This window comes from Mus caroli, unplaced genomic scaffold, assembly GCF_978045245.1.
Source record: "Mus caroli unplaced genomic scaffold, Mus_caroli_1 scaffold_14, whole genome shotgun sequence".
NCBI classification, from domain to species: Eukaryota; Metazoa; Chordata; class Mammalia; order Rodentia; family Muridae; genus Mus; species Mus caroli.
Window position 1 is genome coordinate 116,526,904 of NW_028227269.1, and position 25,618 is coordinate 116,552,521.

Below are 25,618 nucleotides of genomic sequence, written 5' to 3' on the forward strand. Positions count from 1 at the left end.
AAAGAATCCTCCATCCTCTAAGAGATGTGCTTTTAGTTCTAGGAACAAAACTCTCTGTCATAAAGTCACAGATCCTCACAGCTTTTGGGTTGGTGACAAGTTTGTCAAATACAACTCAGAGAAGATGGCTACATGCCTTTTATTGTTCCAATGTTTATGTGATATATGTTATGTGATAAACATTGCTAATGCTGATCTTTGCACACACATGTGTGAATATATGTGTGTGCAAAGATCAGCATTAGCTTTTTGTCTTTCCTTGCCCTCCATCTTATTTTTGAGGCCAGTCTTTTCCTAAGCAGGAGTTTACTGATCCCTGTCTTGCTCATGAGCTCCAGGGATCCTCTGTCTCTCCCCCTAGTGCTGAGTGCCTGGCTTTACCTGGGTGGTGGGAATCTGATCTCAGGTCCTTCCACTTGCACAGCCAGCACCTTACTGAATGAGCCAGCTCCCCAGACTCATACCCTTTAAATAGATTGGGAAAAATATGTACTAAGTATACTATCTATGGAACGGAAGAAAAGCACAGGTTTACTTTAATTATGCATAATATAAATGATTAAGGTTTTTAGTTCTTTCTTACAAGTATTGGATAAAGCACCACGCAAGAAGTAGGAACTTAATTTATTTGGACTTACACAATGATATCTTCATTCAGCTTTTCTTGAGTCTGAGAACAGTTCTGATATTTAGCTGTAAAAAAAAGATTTGTTTTTTAAATTATAAAGGAAATTGTTACCCAAAATGTTTCATAATTTTCCCTCCTAACCAAATGCACAATTTTTGTTTGTTTACTTGCTTTTATAGAAAATGAAATCAGTGCCACGGGATCATGATTCCTTCCTGCCTATGTTTTTAAAGGAGAACTTGCAAGAACTATCTCTTCTTTCAAGAATGTTTCCCCACAGTGAAAGCTAAGAGGCAACACTGCCCTCATGGCTCACACCTGGAAAGAATTCCCTAGGATACCTTCAACAATCAGCTGACAGACGAGAGAGTTACTGTTGTGGATAGCCCTGGGGCTAATTATATTTGATGTTAAATCTGTTCTCCTGTGAGGGCTTTTGAACAAGGAATGAGTCAGCACTCAGGTGATTTCCTGTAAACCTGCTTCCTACCTTAATTTATAAAATAAAGGAGAACTGATGATTGGGCAGATAAAAGGGAAGGTGAAACTGAAGGTGAGGGAGAGAGGAAGGAGAAAATGGAAGAGGGAGAGGATGCAGAGGAGGAGGAAGAAGAAAAGTGGAGCAGAAGCACATGGCCTGGAGAAACCGCAAGTTCTAAAGGGTCTCATAGATGTGGAAGATGATAGAGTAGTGGTAGATCTGCCCATTCTAGGCGCACAGCATGTAATCTTATTAACTGTGTTGTGTTTTCATTGCCGGGGCATATCTGGGTTGGAGAGATTTATTGCAACAAGTTACAGCAACAGAATCTCATTTTCTACTCAAGGTTATACATTTTAGAATTAAATTCAACATGTCCTCAAGAGTGACTTAGAAAGTTCAAGAAATGGAAGTATATATGGGGAAGTTCTAAAAGTTGTTACATATGGTAAAAACATTATTGAAATATAGGTGGTTATCACCAAGGGAACTAATAGCAAAACTGTTTCAAACAATCTTTGCTTATGAGTCTTTGATGCAAAATTTTCTTTGTGTCTTCTGGAAAAATATCACCTACTCTTAAAATTATCCAAAGTCCTGACTTAACCAACAATACAAAACCATAGGCAGTACCTAATGTTACAATTTTCTTTAATAAACCTCGTAATAAACATTTGGAAAAAACCCCACAGACTTTAATATTCTTCATTTTTCATATCATATAATAATGTCTGTGAATTTATTTATATGTGAATAGTTATCTCCTTCATGTCATTTATGGAATCATGATGCATAATTTTAATTAGCCAATTTCAAAAATTAAAATCGATGCAGAAAGAACACAGATAATAAATCTTAATAGAAATGTTAACTGAGATTTAACTCAGCTACTAAAGATAATCTGTACTCTTTCTAAAGTGTTATCACACTGACGTAGAAGTAGTGTAATCTCAATTTGAGATTATATCAATAGAACTAGTCAATGCAAAAGTTCAATGTTTATATAGAAAGGAACCTCTAATTAATGATAATATTTTATTTTGTTTGTGGGAAATAATTCTTTTATTATCCTCCAGAAAAGTAACATCAGTAATTAGCACAACTATTGTTAAAATGTTAAAAGAATAACCTTTCATATTCCTACCTCTCTCTAAACATTTATATTTATTTTCTGTGTATGAGTGTATTGCCTGCATGTATATACATACCCTACTTGCATGGAGATCAGAAAAGGGCATCAGTTGCCCTGGAACTGTGGTGTTCTGGGATAAAATCCTCTGCAAAGCCAGCAAGTGCTCTTAACCACTGAGCCATCTACCCAGCCCCTGAACATCTCTTTAATGTATGATATAACAATAATATTCAAGAAACTTACTTAAATCTAAACTGCTCTTACGTTTACCATAGTGATGGTTAATCATGACTGACATCTTGATTGGGTTGACAATGCTGGGGAAACTAGTAAAGCAAATTCTGAGTGAGTCTGTGAGGGCATTTTCAGGGACAAGTGACATAAGAGAAACAGCTGGAGGGGAAGCCTACTCAGAATGCAGGCAGTGCCATCCAACAGGGGCCAGTATGAGACAAAAGCAGAAGAAAGAGGTGGCCACTGGCTCAGGCTTATTCTCTGCTCTCTTTGCCTCTTATCTACCAGGAGGTAAGCACTTTTGCTTTCCTCTGCACACTGCTACATCCATTCTCTATGATTCTGCTTCATCACAGGCCCATGGCAGTGAGCCATTGTACTGTGGGCCCAACCCTTCTAAACCAATAGCCAAAATAAAGCTTTCTTCCTTTTAATTTGTTGACATCATATTTGTTTGCTTGTTTAGTGTGTGTGTGTGTAGGTCAGAATACAACTCTCAAGAGTTAATTCTTTTCTTCTACTTTGTGGATCTTGGAGATCAAATCTAGGTCATCAGATTCAGCAGCAAGTACCTTGACTCACTGAGCCACTTCACTTGCCCTGTGTCAAGTATTTTGCCACACTGAGAAAATATACCACAGCAGTATCTATTACATGTGCACTAACTGTTCCGACCCAAAGCAAGTGTCTTACCTACTTTTATTGCTATGGCATGACATCATTACTATGACAACTTGTAAAAGAAAGCATTTAGTTTGAGGTTCATGGTTCCAGAGGGTTTAGAGTCTATGACCATCATGTTGCAGAGTACGGTAGCAGGCAAGAAGGTATGGTGCTAGAGCCGGAGCTGATCACAGCTGATCCACAAGCATGAGGCAGAAAGATGGTGGAATGAAGGAGGATGGAGGGAAGTAAGGATGGGGAGAGAGAAAGGGAGAGAGAGAGAGAGAGAGAGAATTGAAAGTGGAGTGGACTTTTGAAAACTCAAAGCCCACCTCCAGTGACACACTTCCTTCAACAAGACCACACCTCCCAATCCCTCTCAAACAGTTCCACCAACAGGGAACTGGGGATTCAAGTACATAAGTCTATGGGGGTGATTCTCATTCAAACCATGACATCAAGTAAGATAATCAGTTATGGAATACCTCAAACAAAATGAATACTCCTAAAAAGACTGCCTTAGGCTGCTGGGTTGATCATTGCATCACTGAGACAGAGTAGACAATCAGTAAATATCTACTTAGTAAATTTATGAATCAATATGCACAACAATATTTAGCATATACCACCACTAAATTTAGCTTATATCACTTAAATACAAATGTTTTTGTGTTGATAGCACAGAGGTCCTTTTGCCTGCAGATCACTAGGGAAACCAGGAATGTTAAACATATAGGGGCCTCTCCTCAAAGGAGGAGATAAAATACCTGTTTTCCTATCCAGAAAGCTGGGACTGGTTATTGTTAATGATCCAATGACCATTTTGCTATCTTCATGACCCTTTTACTATAGAGGTGACCTCACTTAACTCTCCAGAATGTTTATTCCAGACTCTCCTGCTAGACTTTTATCTTTAGCCATAGAATTCACCTTCATGGTCATATATAATTTGTAAAGGAGTTTCTAATTAGTCACACTGTAAGCTTTATTGTGCATCTGGAATTGGAATGATTGTTGCCTGGAAACCTCTTCCCCCATCCCCCAAATTGTACTGTGTTTTAAATATGCTGGCAATGAACTGCCTGGCATTATATACCTCCTGAAGTCTGATCCAGGCTGATGAAGTCAATCCAAACTGAGTTTTCATCTCTTTGCAGGCTCAGTTCCCTGTCTGGGTTTGCCTCATAATTTTTTGCATATACATTTTATGGTGTATGTGTGTTGTATCTATATGTGTGTTTATAGGTGTGTGTGCCTACCTACATGGAACATGTCAGGTGTCCTGCTTGATCACTCTCTACACTTTTCCTTTAAGACATGTTCTCTCACTGAAGGAGCTAGGCTGTTAATAATCCCCTGTTTCTGCTTCCCCAGCATTGGGGTTACAGGCGTTATGTGTGTACACTGCCCCCCCCCAACATTAGCATCATGAGTGTTCTTACGTGCTGAACTCTCTCCAGCCTCTATAAAGAACAAACTTTTAATTTTACTCACATATTTAGTTCTGTTCTGTTTATATAACTAAAATGACAAAAATTTCATAACTGTTCAGGGAGGAAACAATCACTTGGGAAGGCACAGAGACTGAAGCAATGGGTTAGTTCCATTCAGATAAAAGGGAAACACTTGAAATATCAGCCAGGGAGTAGAAAATGAGAGGCATGATATATTTAAAATCAAGTAGGGAGGCACACCGCAAAAGCTAGGTAAGTGTCTAAGAGATGGTACAGGTTTTAACGAGACATTTGTCCCAGTTGCAATAAATAGCTTATAAGGATACTGACTTTGGAATACATATGTAAAGTTGAAGAATTACTATATTTAAAGTATCCATTAAACCACAGCAGATCTTTAGTACATCCATGCACAGGACAACCTTTGGAGCTATACACTAAGTTAAATGCTGCCTTAAAAGACCTTATAGTCTAAGTTAAAGCCACCTTAAAGGACATCACCTTGAAGTTGTGTGAGGGATGTGATGCAGGAAAGATGCTCACCAACATGAGGGACATGAAAACATGCTTTCAGGTTCTTTTCTAGGGCTCTTCTCTTCTTTGCTATTGTTTAAGTATTTGATTTTAGCAAAATACGTTTCTGTATGTTCTTTGCTGCCTTTGTACTGAATTATGACTGATAATACCACATATGTCCATCTCTAGGTAAAGACCCCAAGAAGCTAGTGAATGGAAAGGTTTAGTCACAACTAACTCTCTGATCTCTCTTCTTCATAAGGAGACATTATGGAGGAATGATGCAAATGGGCCATGCTTTTGACTAATTGCTGATACACGCACCACTATTCTCAGAATATTATTAAAATTTCTAGAGACAAGATGACCTGCAGAGGATCTCAGATGATTCTTTTTTTTTTTTTTTAATAAATGTCTTTTTTTTTTAAAGATTTATTTCTTTTATTATATGTAAGTACACTGTAGCTGTCTTCAGACACTCCAGAAGAGGGCGCCAGATCTCGTTACGGATGGTTGTGAGCCACCATGTGGTTGCTGGGATTTGAACTCTGGACCTTCGGAAGAGCAGTCGGGTGCTCTTACCCACTGAGCCATCTCACCAGCCCCTCAGATGATTCTTATCCATCAATAAACAGCCTTTGGACTTCAGCTACAGCACTGGATGTTTCCTCTCTCTCTTCCTTTTTAGTTTCTCTCCACCACTGTTATATATCCAGACACACATCTTACTGGTGATTTTTCTGAAGATCTCTCATACAGACCTTGGTTATTTAGTATCAAGTAATGTAGACAAGTACAATATTATATAAATATTATTTTCTAATAATCTATAAGCTCAATGTCTGATTACTTTTTTAATGTGATTGAGTCATACAGAAAGATCTTGCACTTACTTCTGTTAGTTTGTACTAGGCATCCATTAATTAAATGATCACTTATTTCTCCTAAAACCAGGGACATTAAAGGAACGGTGGCTCCATTTATCATGGATGCTAGTATTCCCAGGGTCATGAGGACAATGTCCAGATTATCAGCAAAGCGGAACTGAGAAAACAAAGTGTGAAAATGTTACTGTTGTAAAACACAAGCAAAACTGCCAGCCATAACAAATATTACCTAGCCAACAGACCATGAGATTAGATCAATTGTCAAACCATGGGTGTGCATTTATTTCTACAGGAAAAAGCAAACAAGTACCCAGTCTTAGCTCTGAAAGATTCACATCAGGATTTGAGTAGGTGCTGAAAAATAAACCAGCCCGAAAAACTCAAACTATATGAAAATATACTTCAGATCCCATGTGGGAGTGACTCCAAAGCTTATTTTAAAGGACTTGATGAAAAGCTGATCAACACATTTTTGTTCATGAGCATTATTTCATCACCATCAGTAATTGTAAACATCCAGCTGGTAATATGTTATGAAATTATATGTTTCATTTTTATTTACAGTTCCTTACATTAAATTTGTTCTCAAATAATGCCTATCTTGTAAACAAGGGTGAATAATTATTTACAGGAATGTCTGTAGTAAGATGGGGTGTCTGAAAGCCAAACATTGAATGCTCCATCTCATATCAAGTCCCCAGAATACCAATCTAAAACCAAACCATGAATGGCAAGTGTCATGGGTGTTCAAGAGAGGAGGATTATAATGTAATGTTTACTGAAATGCATTGGATTTGAATAACACCACACACAGTACTATTCTGTGTATGCCAATTGTATTTTTGTTCACTCATTGTGACATCTCAGCAGTAATTATGAAGTAATGACCATATAATTTTTCAGTACTACATATGATACATGGGTGTCTGCTCCCCTGCTTTTCACCAGCATAGTGTGTTATCTTGTTTTTTAAATTAAAAAAAATTGAGAATTTCATGTATGGATATATTTAATTTACATAATTCTCACCCCTTCCTCTTCCCTTCCCAAGTACTCTCATGTCACCCCAAGTCCCTCTTGAATTCATAATTTCTTCTATAATTATTATTGTTACACATACATATACACACACTCACACATGCATACACACACACACATGCACATACCACATCCAGAAATCCAAACACTACTAAATACATTACTGTTGCCCACATGTACATGTGTTTAGAGGTCTATTGTATTGTTGATAAAGTTATGCATATTCTGATGCTTCCTAGATTTTTAATTTTTGAAACAGATGTGTTTTGTTGTGAGAGATAATTTTGATTGTCAATTTGACACACCTGAGATGAGAAAACCTCAACTGAAGAATTGTTTTCATCAGACAGGCCTGTGGGTATATCTATGGGGACATTTTTTTTTAAATTGGTGATTAATGTAGTGAGACACCAAATCTTTTGGGTTCAGACTCCATCTTAGAGAACCTGGCCTAAGGTTGAACGCAAGTTAACTAACAGGCTAGTACCTAGCACCAATTTCCAGGCTATCCCCCAATAAGACCTGCATCTCCAGGTTATTCCCCCAACAAATCCAATGTCTAGCACCAGTTTCCAAGTTATTGTCCAACAAATCTGCACCTCCAGGTTACAAGCCTGCCCTTGCCTAATAACCACCAGAAAACTACCACGAGGAAAGCAGAAATTAGGTTTATGGTTTGGCTTCCAGCACCAGCCAATTATGTTAAAGGCCATAATCCCCCCCCCCCCCACATCAGATATGTACCATACCCCTTCTTGCCTCTATAAATGCTTGCCTAAGACTAGGCTTAGGGCTCCATCTTCCTCCTGTGTCAGGGTTAGCGGGGAGCCCAAGCTCTAGCTTAAATAAAGAAACCCGAATGTGATTACATCAGATTTGGCTCCTTGGTGGTCTTTTGGGGTTCAGGAACGTTTTATGACACACCAGTAGGAAGGTCCAGTCAACTGTGGGTATAACCATACCTAGGCAGGTGGGCCTGGGCTCTTAAATAAGTTATCTGAAATGAGTCTGAGAACAAACCAGTGAGCGATATTCCTCCTTGGATTTACTTCAAGCTTCTGCTTCCATTGATGATGGACTATAAGATGTAGACCAAAATAAACCCTTTCCTCTCCAGTTTCTTTTTTGCTATGATGTTTATCACATCAACAGAAACCAAACTATAACAGTTACTATATCACTGACAACTAGAGATTAGTGTTGGAGAGATGTCTAAGAAGATGTGCATGACAGTGTTCTTTGAACAAAATTCCAAATGTGTGTGTTGGCATGTTTTCTACTATATGCAGGCTTTACATAGTAATTATGTAAAAGCCTTTCATACCACCTTGACTTTTCCATGTCCTATAACTCAAGTGTGTGGGCTTCAGCAATAGGATTTTAGTATGGAGTTCTGGAGAGAAACCAAGTACAGTGCCAATATCTTGTAATGTTTGGGGGAGGGCTATGGGACCCCAAGTGACCAACAATGTGAAAAAAATGCACCAAATTCCGGGCACTAGGATTTCTGTTTGATAACCCATGCCACCCCAAGGCGATATTGTCCCTTTATTGTAGGGTAGTAACTTCATTTAAACTTTTTTTATACATACATACATACATACATATATGCATGCATGCATACATACAAACATACATACATAAATGCATACATACATACATACATATAAGTTTCTACAGTAGTAGGTGTTCACATGATATTTTAAAAACTTTTTAGAGTGATTTATATATTTTCCCCAATATTCTCTCACCTACCCTGTCCTATCATACACCACTCCCAGCCCTACTCAATGCTTTTTGCTCCATTGAAAGCTTTATCACTTCTGGCTGATGTTAACAGTGTTAGAAGGTTCTATTTCAGCTACTGGGTGAGAAAAGTGATCAACAATCCTACCCAACTGTAAACTCTGTGAGTTACAATAGCTGTCTTGGCAAGAGATGTCTGATAGTAGGTAGTACAATAGTGGTACACACATCATAGACATAACCAGCCACTTTCTGATTGGATTTTAAGACTGTTGTATAAGACATAACTCATGCATGGCACAGTCAACTGGGAAAAATCCAGTGGCTTGGTTGGTTACAGACTTTAGGGTAGAGCTAAACTATGAAACTATAATTCTGCTCAATTGATATAGTATTGAGCTGTCCCCCACATTCTATATTTATATCCATTGATTAGTGCATTTCTCAACTCTCATCAGAGAAACTAATTTTTAAAATAGATGGTAATTCAGACAGCAACACAGCAACACACCATTGGTAAATATGCTGAGGAGAAGAGACTGGAATGTTTGGCTCTAAGTGGGACTCTTAAATCATAAGGTATCCTCTTTCCAAGGCTCAGAGATCATGGTGGAAGAGGAAGCAGAAAGGTTCTAAATGGATATAGTATTAAACATCCAGAGGGCATGGATGAGTCCACCAAAGCAGTACTTTATAGACATGGCTAAGCTATGGCACACATGAACTCTCGGTGGTTGGGCCTGCACAAGACCTGTACAAGAATAAACCAGATAAAATCACAGCAGAGTTAGGAAAGATCCATGAAGTCCTATTCCTAGCTCAGGAGCCATTGGCAAATGATGGCTTCCTGGAATGGGAGAGGCAGCTTTTTTTATGCATGATGCTCCTGGATGATGAATGCTCCAAATGATGACCCTATATCCATGTACATACTGGCAGCACCAAGTGGACACAGTGGAGTTTTATAAAAGGACATATGAGGGAGAGGAGGGGCAGTGATGGGATGGAATAGGGAAAAAAAAAAGAGAGAATTGGCGGATTTGATCAAAATTCATTGTATGCATTAATAAAGTTCTGAAAGAATAAAAAAGATTAAAGAGGCTATTTGAAAAAGAAAATTTATACTAACAATACAAATTAATGCTTATATATTGGAACTTTTTCAAGTGTAAACATAGTAAAAGTTGAACATAACTGTCCATACTGTTGATCACAGTTGGGTAGCATTTATGCCCCATCACATCCCAAATTTTATGCTTCTGAAAGCTGATATCATTGCTCAGAGACTGCATGTTTTTCTTATCTTTTACTGTGAAACTTTGATATTCTTTTATTCTGTCATTTTGGAAAGTCACTGTGGTGGTTTGAATTATGACACCTGTAGACTCATATATTTAAATGCTTAGTCAAAAGGTGTAGTATTGCTTGAAAGAGTTGAAGGATTAGGAGGTGTGGCCTTGTTGTGGAAGTGTATGACTGGGGGTAGGCCTTGAGATATCAAAAAAAAAAAAAAAAACGCACAAAAGGCCCAGTGTCTCTTCCTCTCTCTTCCTGTGGATCAGGATGTAGCTCTGAACTACTTATCCAACACTACACCTGCCTGCCACTGTGACCCCTGCTGTCATGCTCCCTGCCATGAAGATAATGACTGATTCTCTGAAACTGTAAGCAAGTCCTAGTTAAATGCTTTTCTTTTATAAGCATTGCCCTTGGCCGTGGCTTCCCTTCACTGCAATAGAACACTGACTGTGGCAGATACTATGATAAATCCTTTTCTATTTCTTTTTTTTTTCACATAGAAGATGTAAACTACCAAATAAATGAGAACATCCCCACAATTTTCTGATGCACACACTTGTGTCCTGGTTTTACTTACTATCTCAATAGGTCCAACAGCTTGATTTCCGGCTTTAGGTAGTTGTTCTTGCAGAGGTCTGAAAAATAAATTGGAAGATAGAAAAGGTACAATGTGAACAGAATTTGTATAATTTCCCAATGAACGTTTTGCCAAAGTGTGCCAGAGAAATACCACTTTTGGCAGCAAGATCATACAATTTACTAAATGTGAAAAGCAGATTTAATGACAGGAAGTAGAAATGTTTGAAGTTGCCTGTGGCTGTCTGTATAGAAGTGAGTACATACATCTGGAGTGATAATGGTTAAATTGTGTTAAAATATACGTAGCAGATGCCACCTTCATAACCACTGTAAGTGACAACGAGACCACCGAATGCATCTTTCACGCCTCCCATAGAACTCTTTTCATCACAATACCAATTCCCAGTGCCTATTGAACACTTTTCCTTGTCCCATTCTGCTTTCCCAGCCACCATTCTGCTTCTTGTCTCTATGAATCCGACAACTGTAGTGACTTAGCTGAGCGAAATCATACAGTACTTCCACTTTTGTGATTGGCATAATGTCTTCTAGGCTCATCTTGGAATCACTCACTTAGCAGGATAATTTCCTCCGTGCTGCAGTGGAATCCCTCTCCACTATTTAAGGTGGATTGCTATTCTCACTGGAATGCATGTCCTGCTCACATCAGTCAGCACCCACTAGGATCTCTTCCATGCTTTGACAGTTGCTACCAATTTGTTTATGATTATGAATGTACACTCTGCTTTCAATCTCTTTGGATATATGCACCCAGAAATAGAGTTTTGAAAGAATGCACCAATTATGTTTTTAAATTATGTTTAAAAGATTTTATTTTAGTGTGTGTGTCCCATAGCACATGAATAGAGGGGTAGGGGGATAACTTACTTTTGGGAGTTCTTTCCTTCCAAAGTGGGACCCAGGGATTGAACTGAAGGCATCAGTCTTGCCCAGTAAGCAGTATTATTCATTGATTCACCTTACTAGCCCTGTCTTTAATTTTTTGAGGAAGGCTGTACACTTTACAGCACTTTCCTACCACAGTACATGAGGGGTCTGCTGCTTCACACCTACACCAGCACCTATTCTTGTGTCCTTAGGACAGCAGCATCCTACCAAGCATGAAGAGTCAAATTAAAAAACAAATGGCCTTCTCTAACAAAAACGCTGAAGAGCAGCTGTGATCTTCACAGAAACCGAATTCTGTCAGGTGTGTTGCACGGGATATTCAGAATTTACTTTGAAAATTCCTTAGCACACATTTCAAGGACACTCAAGTGCAGCAAGTGAATTTTGTACATTGAGTTTATATCAAACATGCACAATTCTGAAATACTTAACACATTAAAGACAAGAAGAAAAAGGTATAACTTATGGCAAACTTGTCCTTCCATGTCTTTTCTCCAGCTTTGGAATGTGCAATTTTTGTCACCATGATGAATTCCTTTCTGTGTTCATTCTCCTACCTCAGGTTCATAGTTAATTTATGTACTGACTGGTGTCTAGGAGGAGGCATGGAAAAAAACAAAAAACCCACAAACAAACAAACAAACAAACACCACAGTGCTTTGAAACTGCAAACCCCTTTCCTATGGCCATCCTCTGCTTTTGTCACTTGATAAATTTCATTTGAGGGAAATTTCCCCTGACTTTTACAAGATTTGCGTTGGTTACAACAGACTTCTATCAGAAGCAGGAGAGGAGCCACTGGATGGCTCTCAGTCAGAGGCCACAGGTGTGTAGTTTGGGCACCCAGGTACAGCGAGGTTGTCTTTAGTCTCTGCTCATCGGCCCTGTGTGTTCTCTGCTTGGCTGCAAGCCGAGTTAAGTTAGTGATTCAGTAATTAAGTTTATATGGCCCAAAGCACCCACATTTCTGTTCCTAGCGCCAACTGAGCATTGCCCACCTCGTCAGAATCTTGCCTAGATTTTTAGGACAGAGCCAATCCTCATATCCCTCATAGGAATCTGGCTTTTCAAAACGGTTCATCCTAGACTTTAGTTCTCACTACTTCTAGCATTGTTCTTTAGTCTTGTCTCCTCTAAGGTAAGTCAGCTGTTGTGTAGCTTCTCAGTCCCACCAGGTAACCAGCAAAATTAGCCACCTCCTCACTTCAGTTTTTCCGAGGTATTTTTACTCAATCTATGGTCTACAGCTGTAGTAGACCCACGAGGTCAGTAGTGCCATGACCATTTCAAAGAAGAGTAAATTGAACCAAAGTGAACAGTCCCAGTTTACACAGCTAGAGATTGACCTTGGTGGTAATCCAAAGCTTGAATTTTCATCTACAAAGTCATTATGATGCTGACAAATGTGAACTGAAGATATGGTTTATTTGGTTCACAGGTGATGCTTAAATGCACAAATGAAATCTAAAACAGATTTGTCTCCCCATCACTCCTTCATGCTGCCATCGATGGCATAGAAATCAGAGAAGAAATATTCAGTTTATAAGAAAACAGCTCAACAATATGGGGAAATAACAACCACATCAAAAGATTAAAGGTGTGTGTGTGTGTACAGGTGTGGGATGCAACTCTTGGCTTTCAAAGTATTCCCAATACTTATTTATAAAATTTTAATGATAGCCACAAATTCAGCTTTGTGAAAAAATAGTACAGGTATGTTTCAAATTGGCAAATTAGGCCAGGCATCGTCGCTCACATCTCTAATCCCACATTCAGGAGGCAGAGGCAGCAGATATCTCTGAATTCCAGGCCAACCTGGTCTACATAGTGAATTTCAGGACAGCCCACAGATACATAGAGAGACCTTGTCTCAAAAATCAAAACAAAAGACAAAATAACAGTGAAAAGGTAAATAACTGGACTGGAGGAATTAATCAGTGATTGGGAGCATGCATGGTTCCTCCAGAGTATCACAGACATGGTCCCAGAACCCATACTGGGCTGCTCCAGCTCCAAGGGATTTGACCCCTCCAACCTCCACAGGACACCTGCACACACAGAGACATACACTCATACACATAACTGAAAATAATAAAAATCAATACAAGCCCCACTAAAATAGAATAACCAAATGACCCATCAGTCCCACTATAGTTATGCCTTGAAATTATAACCAATGTGCTGAAGAGTTGTTCTCTGCATGTCCATGTTTAGTGCAGGAGTATTCATATTGCCAAAATCTGAAATGCCTATCAGCAGATGGATACATAAGAAATATGGATACATAGGAAATATTGATACATAACAAATATGGATACAAGTATGGATACATAACAAGTATGGATACATAACAAGTATGGATACATAAATACTGCCATGTAACAAATATGGATGCATAACAAATTTGTGGCATAGATACAGTGTTAGCATTTTGTCTAAGCTCTGCCCCTTCCCCCTCTCTCCCACTGCCCCCCTCTCTCCACATGCTTATGACCGGCCTCTAATTCTCTACTCTTATACTCTCTCTCTGCCTTTCTTTGTCTCTACTACCCTCTCAACTCCTCTCTCTGTGTCCTGAATAAGCTCTTCTATGCTATACTGTCATGTGGCTGGTCCCTCAGGGTAAAGGATGCCTCAGCATGGGCCCTTGCAGGCGTCTCCTTTTCCTACACCTGACTAGACCTCCACCAAACATATTGCTTCTCTTCCTTGAGAGAGGGGGAAGGGGTGAGAGGACAGAGTGAAAGCAAGAAGGCAAGAGAGCAAGAGAAGGTGGAGGGGTTAAGCAGTCCCTTTTATAGTGAGTCAGACATACCTGGCTGTTTCCAGGTAACTATGGGGTGGAGCTTAGACAAAATGTTAACACATAGCACAGTAATATTCCCTTATTCTTATTTATATTTTAAAGATTCATGTATTTTTATTTTATATGTATGTGTATCTTGTCTGAGTACATGTATGTTTATCATGTATGGTGTCTGGTACCCACAGAGGTCAGAAGAGCACATCAGATTCCTTGTTTATGAATCATCAGATGGGCACTGGAAACCAAACCTGGGTCCATTGCAAGAACAGTTAATGATCTTAACTGCTAAACTATTGTTTCACCCCTTATTTCTTTTTTAAAAAGTTTAAAATTTTAATTTTTAAGTCTCTCTCTCCTCTCCCCTCTTCCTCTCTCTCTGTGTATGTACATGTATGTGCAGGTGCTCATGGAGTTGAGAAGAGGGTGTTGGATCCTCTGGAGTTGGGGTTATAGTCAGTTGTGAACAACCCTCTGTGGATACTGAGAACCCAACTTGGATCCCCTGAAAGAACAGTACACACTAAGTTATCTCTCTACCTCTTTCCTGCCTTCCTCCCTCCCTTCCTTCCCTCCTCTTTTCTTCCTTCCTTCCTTCCTTCCTTTCTTTCTTTCTTTCTTTCTTTCTTTCTTTCTTTCTTTCTTTCTTTCTCTCTCTCTCTCTCTCTCTCTCTCTCTCTCTCTCTCTCCCTCCCTCCCTCCCTCCCTCCCTCCCTCCCTTCCTTCTTTCCTTCCTTCCTTCCTTCCTTCCTTCCTTCCTTCCTTCCTTCCTTCCTTCCTTCCTTCTTTTCTTTCTATCAGTAGTTGCTCACTATGTAGCCTAGGCTGGCATTCAGATCCTCTATTTTAGTCTTTCTAGTATTAGGAATATAGATATGGGCTTTCTGGATGGGGATAGTGACAGGGCAAGAGGTAGCTAAGTCTCTTGGTTTCTAATATGGCTTACAAGATTAGGATTTTAGTTGTTACGCACAGGGGTTGATTTACCATTGTTTCAGAACTAACTTTGTGTGGTGATTTCCTTCACACGGTGACTTGAAGGGGTTCAAGAGAGAAAGGTACGATGGCAAAGTGTGGGTTTGCCAGATGTGCACCACAAAGGCCGTGGGGGTTTTGAAGCATGGAGCTGGTGTGATATCGACCCACCAGTGGGAATTTAGCAAGCTGAGTGGAGAGATTTATAATTGTTTTTTAAATTATTTTGTTATAATTGTTATTAAGTTGAAGTCGTAATTTCTCATTTTGGTACAGAATTTATTTTGAGGCAAAATCAAGTTATAATCATCTATACACCTTAGACCCCCCCTCCCCCCGAGAACTAGATTCCAGAGAATCAAACAAAAATGTTATCTTGATGATACTAAAATTTTGTTTTGAGATTTGTATATTACAGAATATACAGCTTTGCTGAGTCTCATTGCCATTGGTATAAATTTCTTCTATTTTTACAAAAATTTTAAAAGTACAGGGCTTAGACCTAGTCTTCCTGTTCAGCATCCTTAATCATCAGAGAAATGCAAATCAAAACAACCCGAAGATTCCATCTCACACCAGTCAGAATGGCTAAGATCAAAAATTCAGGTGACAGCAGATGCTGGTGAGGATGTGGAGAAAGAGGAACACTCCTCCATTGTTGGTGGGATTGCAAGCTTGTACAACCACTCTGGAAATCAGTCTGGCGGTTCCTCAGAAAATTGGACATAGTACTACTGGAGGATCCTGCAACACCTCTCCTGGGCATATATCCAGAAGATGTCCCAACCGGTAAGAAGGACACATGCTCCACTATGTTCATAGCAGCCTTATTTATAATAGCCAGAAGCTGGAAAGAACCCAGATGCCCCTCAACAGAGCAATGGATTAAAAAAAATGTGGTACATTTACACAATGGAGTACTACTCAGCTATTAAAAGGAATGAATTTATGAAATTCCTAGGCAAATGGTTTGACCTAGAGGGCATCATCCTGAGTGAGGTAACACAATCACAAAAGAACTCAAATGATATGTACTCACTGATAAGTGGATATTAGCCCAGAAACTTAGTATACCCAAGGTATAAGATACAATTTGCAAAACACATGAAACTCAAGAAGAATGAAGACCAAAGTGTGGACACTGCCCCTTCTTAGAATTGGAAACAATCACCCATGGAAGGAGTTACAGAGACAAAGTTTGGAGCTGAGACAAAAAGATGGACCATCTAGAGACTGCCATATCCAGGGATCCATCCCATAATTAGCCTCCAAATGATGACACCATTGCATACACTAGCAAGCGTTTGCTGCAAGGACCCTGATATAGCTGTCTCTTGTGAGACTAGGCCGGGGCCTAGCAAACACATAAGTGGATGCTCACAGTCAGCTATTGGATGGATCACAGGGCCCCCAATGGAGGAGCTAGAGAAAGTATCCAAGGAGCTAAAGAGATCTGCAACCCTGCAGGTGCCACAACTTTATGAACTAACCAGTACCCTGGAGCGCTTCACTCTAGCTGCATATGTATCAAAAGATGGCCTAGTCGGCCATCACTGGAAAGAGAGGCCCATTGGACATGCAAACATTATATGCCCCAGTACAGGGGAATGCCAGGGCCAAAAAGTGGGAATGGGTGGGTAGGGGAGTGGGGGGGGGAGGGCATGGGGGACTTTTGGGCTAGCATTGGAAATGTAATTGAGGAAAATACGTAATAAAAAAAAAGTAAACTGATCTGAGATGGTTAAGCCTGTGAGTTAAGGGCCTAATAGCAAATTCATGGCTCTGAGTTTATTGTTAGGGTGGTTTTAGTTATTTTAATTTGAAATAGCTGAGAGTAATTAACAGACAACAGTCCAGATTACTTTACATAGATAGCTGGTTTTCATAAAGTCAGAAATCCACAGAATGTGACACTTAATGTTTATTCACTTGTTGTTGAGAAAAATCTGCTCCTAACAGCTTCCCATTCGTGGATTCAAAGAAGCAGCTGAGCATCTATACCTCCATGTGAGACTGTACATTGTGGCTTGGTCACCATTGAGGAGAAATTGACTATCTCTCCTGAAGACTTGTACTGTTCTTGAAAGGACCCAATTTATATGTTAGGACAGCTTAGTTCTGCTGAGACAGAATAAGCTAGTTATTTTTATACCTGTATCTCTAAGGTCTGTCAGATAATCCTGGGCCAGAAGGCCGAGGACATGCTCCATCTTCTTGACTTACTGGGGCTGTACAGGTAGGCAGCTGTCTCTAAAATTTGTCTCAGTTCTGGAAGCTGTGTTAGGCTTTCTATATAGTTTCAGTTAGTGTTGGTCATTCTTGGATTTCTGATGGGATTCAAAGACTACTTATAGTCTCATAGCCAACCCAGGCTATTTACTTTGAGAGAACAGATTTGAGAGGATGATTTTAGATGGCATACAATCATAAGTCAAGTGTAGAATTATAAGTCTTTTAATTTAGGATAGATGACAATGTTCTATTTTAATGACAAAAATGATGGACTGGGTGTTAGGTCTATCTTATACCTTATAAATTACAAAATGGTGATAGTTGTCCTCAATTTATTTTTGAGAGAAAAGTTTTGTTTTTTTATTAGACCTGAAAGGAAGAAGTGTTTTGGATGGCCCTGTTGCTGTTGTATTTTGATATTAATTCTGCTTTCCCAGGAGGGGTTGTCTGGAACCAGGAATGAGTCACATACTCAGGTGACTCCTTGTGAACCATTTCCTAATGAGTAAAGGAATCAATCACTGGGGAGTAGGTGGGACTTCTGGGTTGGACAGAGGAAGAGAAGAAGCAGGAGAGAGTTAGGGGCCTTTTGGACAGAGATAGCGAGAGGGCAAGATGTAGCTACTTAGTCTCCCGGTTTCTACAGCAGATCCACCAGGATTTGCCACAGAAGGATTTAGATTTAATATGGCGTACAAGATTGGAATTCTAGTTGTTGAACCCAGAGATTGAGTTACCATTGTTTCAGGAGGAAAAAAAAAGGAATATAGATGTGTCCCATCTCTCTCAGCATTTAAAAGAAAAGAATTATATCATATGTGAATACATGTAAGAATCTATAACATTATCCCAAGTAAAAAGACACAGAAAGACAAATACTGCATGGTCTTATTTTTATGTGAAATAAAAGTTACATTCACAGTCAAGATTGTGATTATGAGTATTGTAGGATGAGTAGGGCAGGTGGTGATTGAATGTTAAATGCTTGAAAAATTTTAAAATGGCGGGAGATCCTTTTCTGGATATTTCCTGTTAATAAACCAAGTGGGCTAGGGAGTTGTTCTCTAACTATACAGAATGTGTATCAAAATATAACTTGTGGTTAATGGCAAAAGTGAATATAGGATTTAAAACTCTTTCTCTTTTGTATCTTTACATGAATGCATTCTGGATATAGAAAACAGTATACTGTATGTAGGCACAAAGACATGTATTTAGTGACAATACATGTACCATATGGAACCAAGGGGCTATCAATGTGAAATGAAATCATGCAGCAATCTTCCCTTTACTCTATATACTGCCACAAGAAATTCAAAAGAGGTGATATCTGATTTTCTAACTTAACAATTTCTATAGCAATCACCTGTCCTGGAACCAATGTGGAAGGAATTGTAATAATGACTGTATTAATAGTAATAACAATTAAAGTACAGATAAATACAAACATTGTTACTTTTGAAAAAGAAAACATCTTTTTCTTAAACCTGTGAAAGGGATAATGTATGTTTGAAATCTCAGGAAAAACTGTAGAATTTAGTAGACACTTACCCATATCTCTGATTACTTTCTTGCAACCCGTTGGCTCTTTCGGAATTTGCCATATTGTTTATAGTTTAATTCTCCTAAAATGAAATAATAACAATATAGCAAGGGTAGGTGAAAATTTCACTTGATTGGCATACAACAGCATGCTACATCTTTTAACTGTCTACCACAGAAGCTGCTGAGAATGCACCCTGCCTACATTCTCTTACATGTGAAGATTCTGCTTAGACAGTTGATTTTGTTCATATTTTGTCATTGAATCTGTGACTCTTTCACCTCATTCTTAGCTGAGAGTTGGAGTTAACTGGAATTTTAGAATTGGAATAAAACAAAGAAAGTGGAAAATGTACTGTTTGTCCAGATATTAAATTTCATTCCCACTCTAACCCTGATTTGATATTGGTAAGGGAAATCTTGAAGCTCTCTGATGCTTAGGACTTTCTGTAAAATGTGGAATATTATTTTTGATATGCAGCATTCTAAGGGGGTAGTTTTCTGATTCAACAAACTACCAAGTTAGAAAATCCACCATAAGTAAATTTGTAGTACTAAAACTTAGTATATTTTGGAAAGCTATTTGTCAGTAGAGCTGCATTAAGCACAACACATCCTTCCTTGGGATTATACTTGTCCTAAGCCCATCATTGTGTGCATAAGTTATTATTTTACGCCTGATGAAATATGCCCATGACCAGTCTCATTTGTTAAAGCATATAGCATATCTCCCTGTACTGTGATGATATTAAAGATATGGGTGTAACTTGTAGAGTGGAATTGCTAATTAATTAAATAGTATAAAGCATATGGCAGTACTAATATGCTTTCAGATAATGACATTCTCAATGAACTATTGTGTCCCAATGAGTCAGAAAGGAATGCAGCACCAAGAAAGAGAAAAATGCAGTCATTCACCATAGCGAGTATGATAGATACGGGCACTTTCCATAGCAACTTTATAGCATCTCTAATTTAATATATACATAAGAAAAGCAATAAAATAAGAAAGTCATGAAATAGTTGGTAAGTATCATTAACAGATTATAAAACTAACAATTATATAATAAACCCCACACATTCATAACATGAAGGTGTATTAAATCTCACCTCAGTAGGAACGTGATCTGTTGTCCATGTACACAAGATTCGTGTGTGGCTTTTCTCCTCAACAAATAACTTTTCTTTAATCTTGGTGCTTAGCCAACCTTGTGTTCTGCTCAGACAGCTGTACTATCTGATATAATCAGTGATGAAGTGCCATGTAAAGCACACAGTGTTCCGTATATGATGTTACCGTTGGAAATGAGAGCAAAGCGAATCCACTGAGTAGAATAAGTACTCTTAGAAAACAGCCTGCCATGACTGCACACATAGTTTCTGTTTTTTTAGTTCCAGACTTTTAAATAGCTGAATAAAATAAAATTATTTAGTACATCAGCAGTGTATTGACAGAATATGCAACAGCCTATGTGAGGCTCTGGTTGTAATGCTTCATACTGCTCCCTAGTACCTCCTTCTGAGTTTGCTGTTTCCTAATATCTGTATTATGGTCAGCGTTTGGCTCACCTTACAAATATATTACCTTGGGATATTATATGTTTTACTAATTCACTTACAAATGACTTTCAAAATACTGAGTTTATATATGAACCAATTATTAGTTACAAGAATCTAAAAGATATTTCTTGTCCTGAGGAGCTTACAACATCACCTTCCTCATCATACCAAAGTCTTATAACTCAGTGTCTTCAAATCAGCAGCTAAATGTTATGTAAGACATTAATAGAAATACAGACTTTTAAATTCGTTTGGTTGTGTCAAAATATAGGTAATATAACCTTAATAATATCACATTTTTAAAGGGCAGCGTTTAAGGTCAGTGGCGTTAGGCTCCTATGTAGTGTTGACAACCGGAATAACTAGTCATCTGCAAGCCAGGCTCATTTCCCCAAAGTGAGTTGTGTTTACATTAAATAATAACTCTTTCACTATCCTGTTTTAATAAGTTCTAGTAGTAATCTGCCTCTATAAATTTGTCTTTAAGTCATTCCAAAGATGGGGGAATCAATGTCTGATTCCTTTTGTGTCTGGCTTCTTTCACTTAGCATGTTTCAAGATTCAGCCGTTTATCAGAATTGAATTCTTCTTGTGACTGAAATATTACTCTGTGTGAATATTCCACCTCTGGGCTTTTATGAATAAAACCACTGTGGGCATTTTCATCTAAGTTTCCGTATGAGTGTTCTTTCACTTTGCTTCATGAATCTGGAATCAGAATAGCTGGACCATATTCTGTGTTTCTGGTTTTGAAGACGTGCCATTCTTGTTCTTGTGGAGATTGCACTGTTTTTCATGTGCAGAAGGAACATATGTGTGTTCCCATTTCCTTATATCCTCATAAAAACCTGTTGTACTTTGGTACTGGTAAAGGTAGTCCTAAAAGGTGTGAAGTGCTATCTCATTTTTATTTTCCTCCAAAATAGTGCTTCTGAGGAACAGTTAGACACTTACTAGCCATTGTATAACTTTTTTGGAGAAATACCTTTACTCTAAGTTGGTTGGATGTCTTTAAATTTACAAAATGGTATTGAACTTTTTTCTTTCCAGAGTGCAGACTTATTTTAGTCTTTAGTAAGTTAGGAAAAAACTTAAGGTACACCAAGAAATTATTTTACAATACAGCTCTTTGTGATTTGTTATCAGTAAGTTTTAGATTGATACATTTATTTATTTTAATATATTTTTTAATTAGGTATTTTCTTATTTTACATTTCAAATGCTATCCCAAAAGTCCCCCATACCCTACCCCCACTCCCCCCACTACTCCCCTACCCACCAACTCCCACTTCTTGGCCCTGGTGTTCCCCTGCACTGAGGCATATAAAGTTTGCAAGACCAAGGGGCCTCTCTTCCCAATGATGGCTGACTAGGCCATCTTCTGCTACATATGCAGCTAGAGACACAAGCTCTGGGGGTACTGGGTAGTTCATATTGTTGTTCCACCAATAGGGTTGCAGAACCCTTTAGCTCCTTGGGTACTTTCTCTAGCTCCTCCATTGGGGGCCCTGTGTTCCATCCATTAGCTGACTGTGAGCATCCACTTCTGTGTTTGCCAGGCACCGGCATAGCCTCACAAGACACAGCTATATTAGGGTCCTTTCAGCAAAATCTTGCTGGCATATGCAATGGTGTCTGCATTTGGAGGCTGATTTTGGGATGGATCCCCGGGTGCAGCAGTCTCTAGATGGTCCATCCTTTCGTCTCAGCTCCAAACTTTGTCTCTGTAACTCCTTCCATGGGTGTTTTGTTCCCAATTCTAAGAAGGGGCAAAGTGACCACACTTTGGTCTTTGATCTTCTTGAGTTTCATGTGTTTTGCAACTTGTATCTTGGGTATTCTAAGTTTCTGGGCTAATATCCACTTATCAGTGAGTACATATCATTTGAGTTCTTTTGTGATTGGGTTACCTAACTCAGGATGATGCCCTCCAGGTTCATCCATTTGCCTCGGAATTTCATAAATTCATTCTTTTTAATAGTTGAGTAGTACTCCATTGTGTAAATGTACCACATTTTCTGTATCCATTCCTCTGTTGAGGGACATCTGAGTTCTTTCCAGGTTCTGGCTATTATAAAGGTATTGAACTTTATTAAGTACTGTATTTATTGAGTCATGTGTTTCTTGATTATTAATTCTGTGTATCACATTGATTTCCATGTCGAAGTATGCTTATAATCTAGGCATGAATTTCACGGATGGTATTTAATCACTTTCATATGTTGATTACATTTTGCTATTATGTGGAGTATAAGTACTGTGTTAGCTTCCAATAGATTTGACACAAGTGATTTATAAGGACTATATATATATATATATATATATATATAATCTTAAATTTTCAGAAGCTGCAGCCCATGATTAGTTGACTATGTTGATTTCAGATCTGTTTTCCCTTGATTTTGGGAAAGGAGAGAGAGAAGAGGAGGCAGCAAGGGGGTTGATAGCAGGAATGGGGAAAGGGAAGAAATGATGAAGGAGGAGCAATAGGAAAAGATTATGGATGAAGAGTCTGGAGTCCCAGTGATCCCTTCAAGGTTATAAATCATTTGCCCTAATTTACTTCTACTAATATCTAACTCCTAATGTTCCTTTACCCACTCTTTGGTCGTCAGCATGTGTTTGACACATGGCTTCTGGGGAAATTCAGATCCAAAGTACAGCAAGTATTCGTAAGGAACATGGACCTGTTTGGTTTTATTTTGTGTTATTACTAGTTTTGCCATTAGAGGATACCTGTCTTATGGGACAAATTAGGAAGTATAACAGTTTCAATTTTTAGGAAGAATTAAACGAGAATTGCTGTCATTCTGTAAGTGATTAGTGGGATTTACCAGCAAAGCCACCTGGTTCAAGATTTAACAGGGATGTTTATAGCAATTCAAGTCCAGTCTGGTCTACAATGTTCTAGGCCAGCTTGGACTGTAGTGTGACCCTCTTTCAACTCCTACCTAAGATAACTAACAACATAACTTCCTTCTACACACACACACACACACACACACACACACACACACTTTTTCTTTTTCTTTTTCTTTAGAGTCCTATTAATTTATCTGGTAGGAGAGGTCATTACATGATGAATTATATAAACAGTAACTAATCTAGCATATGAGAACTCTGAGAAAGAACAGCATGACCCCAAATGATTTCTTTCACTTGTAGATAAGAATGATCTGTGGTAACTGCTGGGAAGGTGACTAAGATTTTACCAAGCAAAGATGCCTGGAGGAAGAATAGGGGCAGTTTCAGGAATGCAAGGTGAACTGTTGGTCAGTAAAGCAATGAGTTCAGTTGTTAAGTAGATAAGGTTGTTCTAGGCATTGAACCAAATCTTTATGACAATTATTATAATTTTCTGAGGAACAAAAGAGAACCAGTCTTCTGTCATAGAATTAATCTGATGCTATAGTAGACTGGGACTTGGACAAAACAGAAACAGGTAGACTCAGTCTGACTGAGTTTGTGGTGGCAAGACATACTTTAGAGCAAGACAGATAAAGGGAAAATTGACACTACAAGGAAAGAGTAAAAGGTAAAAATTCAATAATCAAATGGTATGAACTGGCATAAAAAGTGACTGTGAGAGTCTGGAGAGAGATGGCTTGTGGTCATGGAAGGTGACATTCAGCATTGTCTTAGCATGAGCATCACATGAAGCTATTTGGCTTAAAGAGTGAGATGTAGCCATCAAAAGGTACAAGATATACTCCCAACAGTCATGTATATGGAAGGAATAATTTGATTTTCTTTTATATTCTGATGTTAATATATAAAATCATGGGGAAGAGGTAACATAACTACATATGTCATTCCCAGGGGCATCTTTCTGTGCAACAGATTTTCTGTAATCCTGGAGGCAGTTTCTTCCTCCTCCAGTATCATAACCACTGGATGTATGTGCCTGATGGTTATGTGTAATGAATGCTGTGAAGGAGCTAATGTCTAGTTTTATTTAATATATGATGCATGCATTTACAGAGTAAATTGCAATGCATATATAATAGATATATTGATATTCATGATAAAATTAAGGTAATTAGCATTTTGGGAAACCCTCTGACTTGTAGTTGTTTCAAGACGCATAATAACTTGTTGTAAGTTATATCCACTTCTCTCTAAGTATGGATTCCTAGAACTTAGTCTTCATTTCTGTATTTGTGTTTGTCACTTATCCTCTCTCTTCCTCACCCCTGCTGGGGCTTCCCTAGCATCTAATAACTATTAGTCTGTTCTATTAGTGGGGCATAAAAGTTTTAAATTTCCATTTGTGTCAGAGTCTTCAGTTTTTGGCTATGAATTACTAACTTCACAAACTTTAATGATTTTATTTACAATTTCTAGCTTTATTGTAATATAATCGACAAATACAATTATATATACTTAACAAGATGGCTGGATGAACATATACATTGTGCAGTGACTGCAATTATGTTAACTAACCCATCTGTCACTTCACTGCATATGTTTGTGTCTGTGATAAGAGCATTGGCGATATGATTTTTGAAAACATTAGAATCATTATGCTATACTTTAGGATATCAGGTGTGATTTCTGGATTATATAACTTATATTTGTAGTTTTTCTCAGTTGATTTGTAAATTATTACATAAGAGATACAAAGGGCCAGCAAGATAATCTTCAACAAAAGAACTTCCTGACAATGTAAATTTGGTCAACAGAACCCATAGTGGAAGGAATGAACCAACTTCTGAAGTCATCCTCTTAACATGGTATACATATTACATGCACATACACACACATACACACATGCACACACATGTGCATACACATGTGCACACACCACTCATACATATAGTTTAAGGTGCAATGTCTTTTCTTTGTTTTGTTTTTTTGTTTTGTTTTGTTTTTTGTTTTTTGTTTTTTTTTTTTTTTTTTTTTGAGACAGGGTTTCTCTGTATAGTACTGGTTGTCCTGGA

The 25,618-nt window shown here is 38.3% G+C and overlaps 1 protein-coding gene across 1 annotated transcript in view; it reads right to left on the reverse strand.

The window, feature by feature from the left end:
- The window catches only part of Abcb5 (ATP binding cassette subfamily B member 5), an 86,583-nt gene extending 73,936 nt beyond the window's left edge, over nt 1-12,647 (reverse strand). The window contains exons 1-4 of the mRNA XM_085830113.1: nt 12,565-12,647; nt 10,656-10,713; nt 6,002-6,152; nt 639-693 (exon numbers count right to left, since the gene is read on the reverse strand). Of these exons, the coding sequence (XP_085686239.1) occupies nt 639-693; nt 6,002-6,152; nt 10,656-10,713; nt 12,565-12,647 (347 nt within the window). The remainder of the gene's footprint in view (nt 1-638; nt 694-6,001; nt 6,153-10,655; nt 10,714-12,564) is intronic.
- Nucleotides 12,648-25,618: the final 12,971 nt, after the last annotated feature.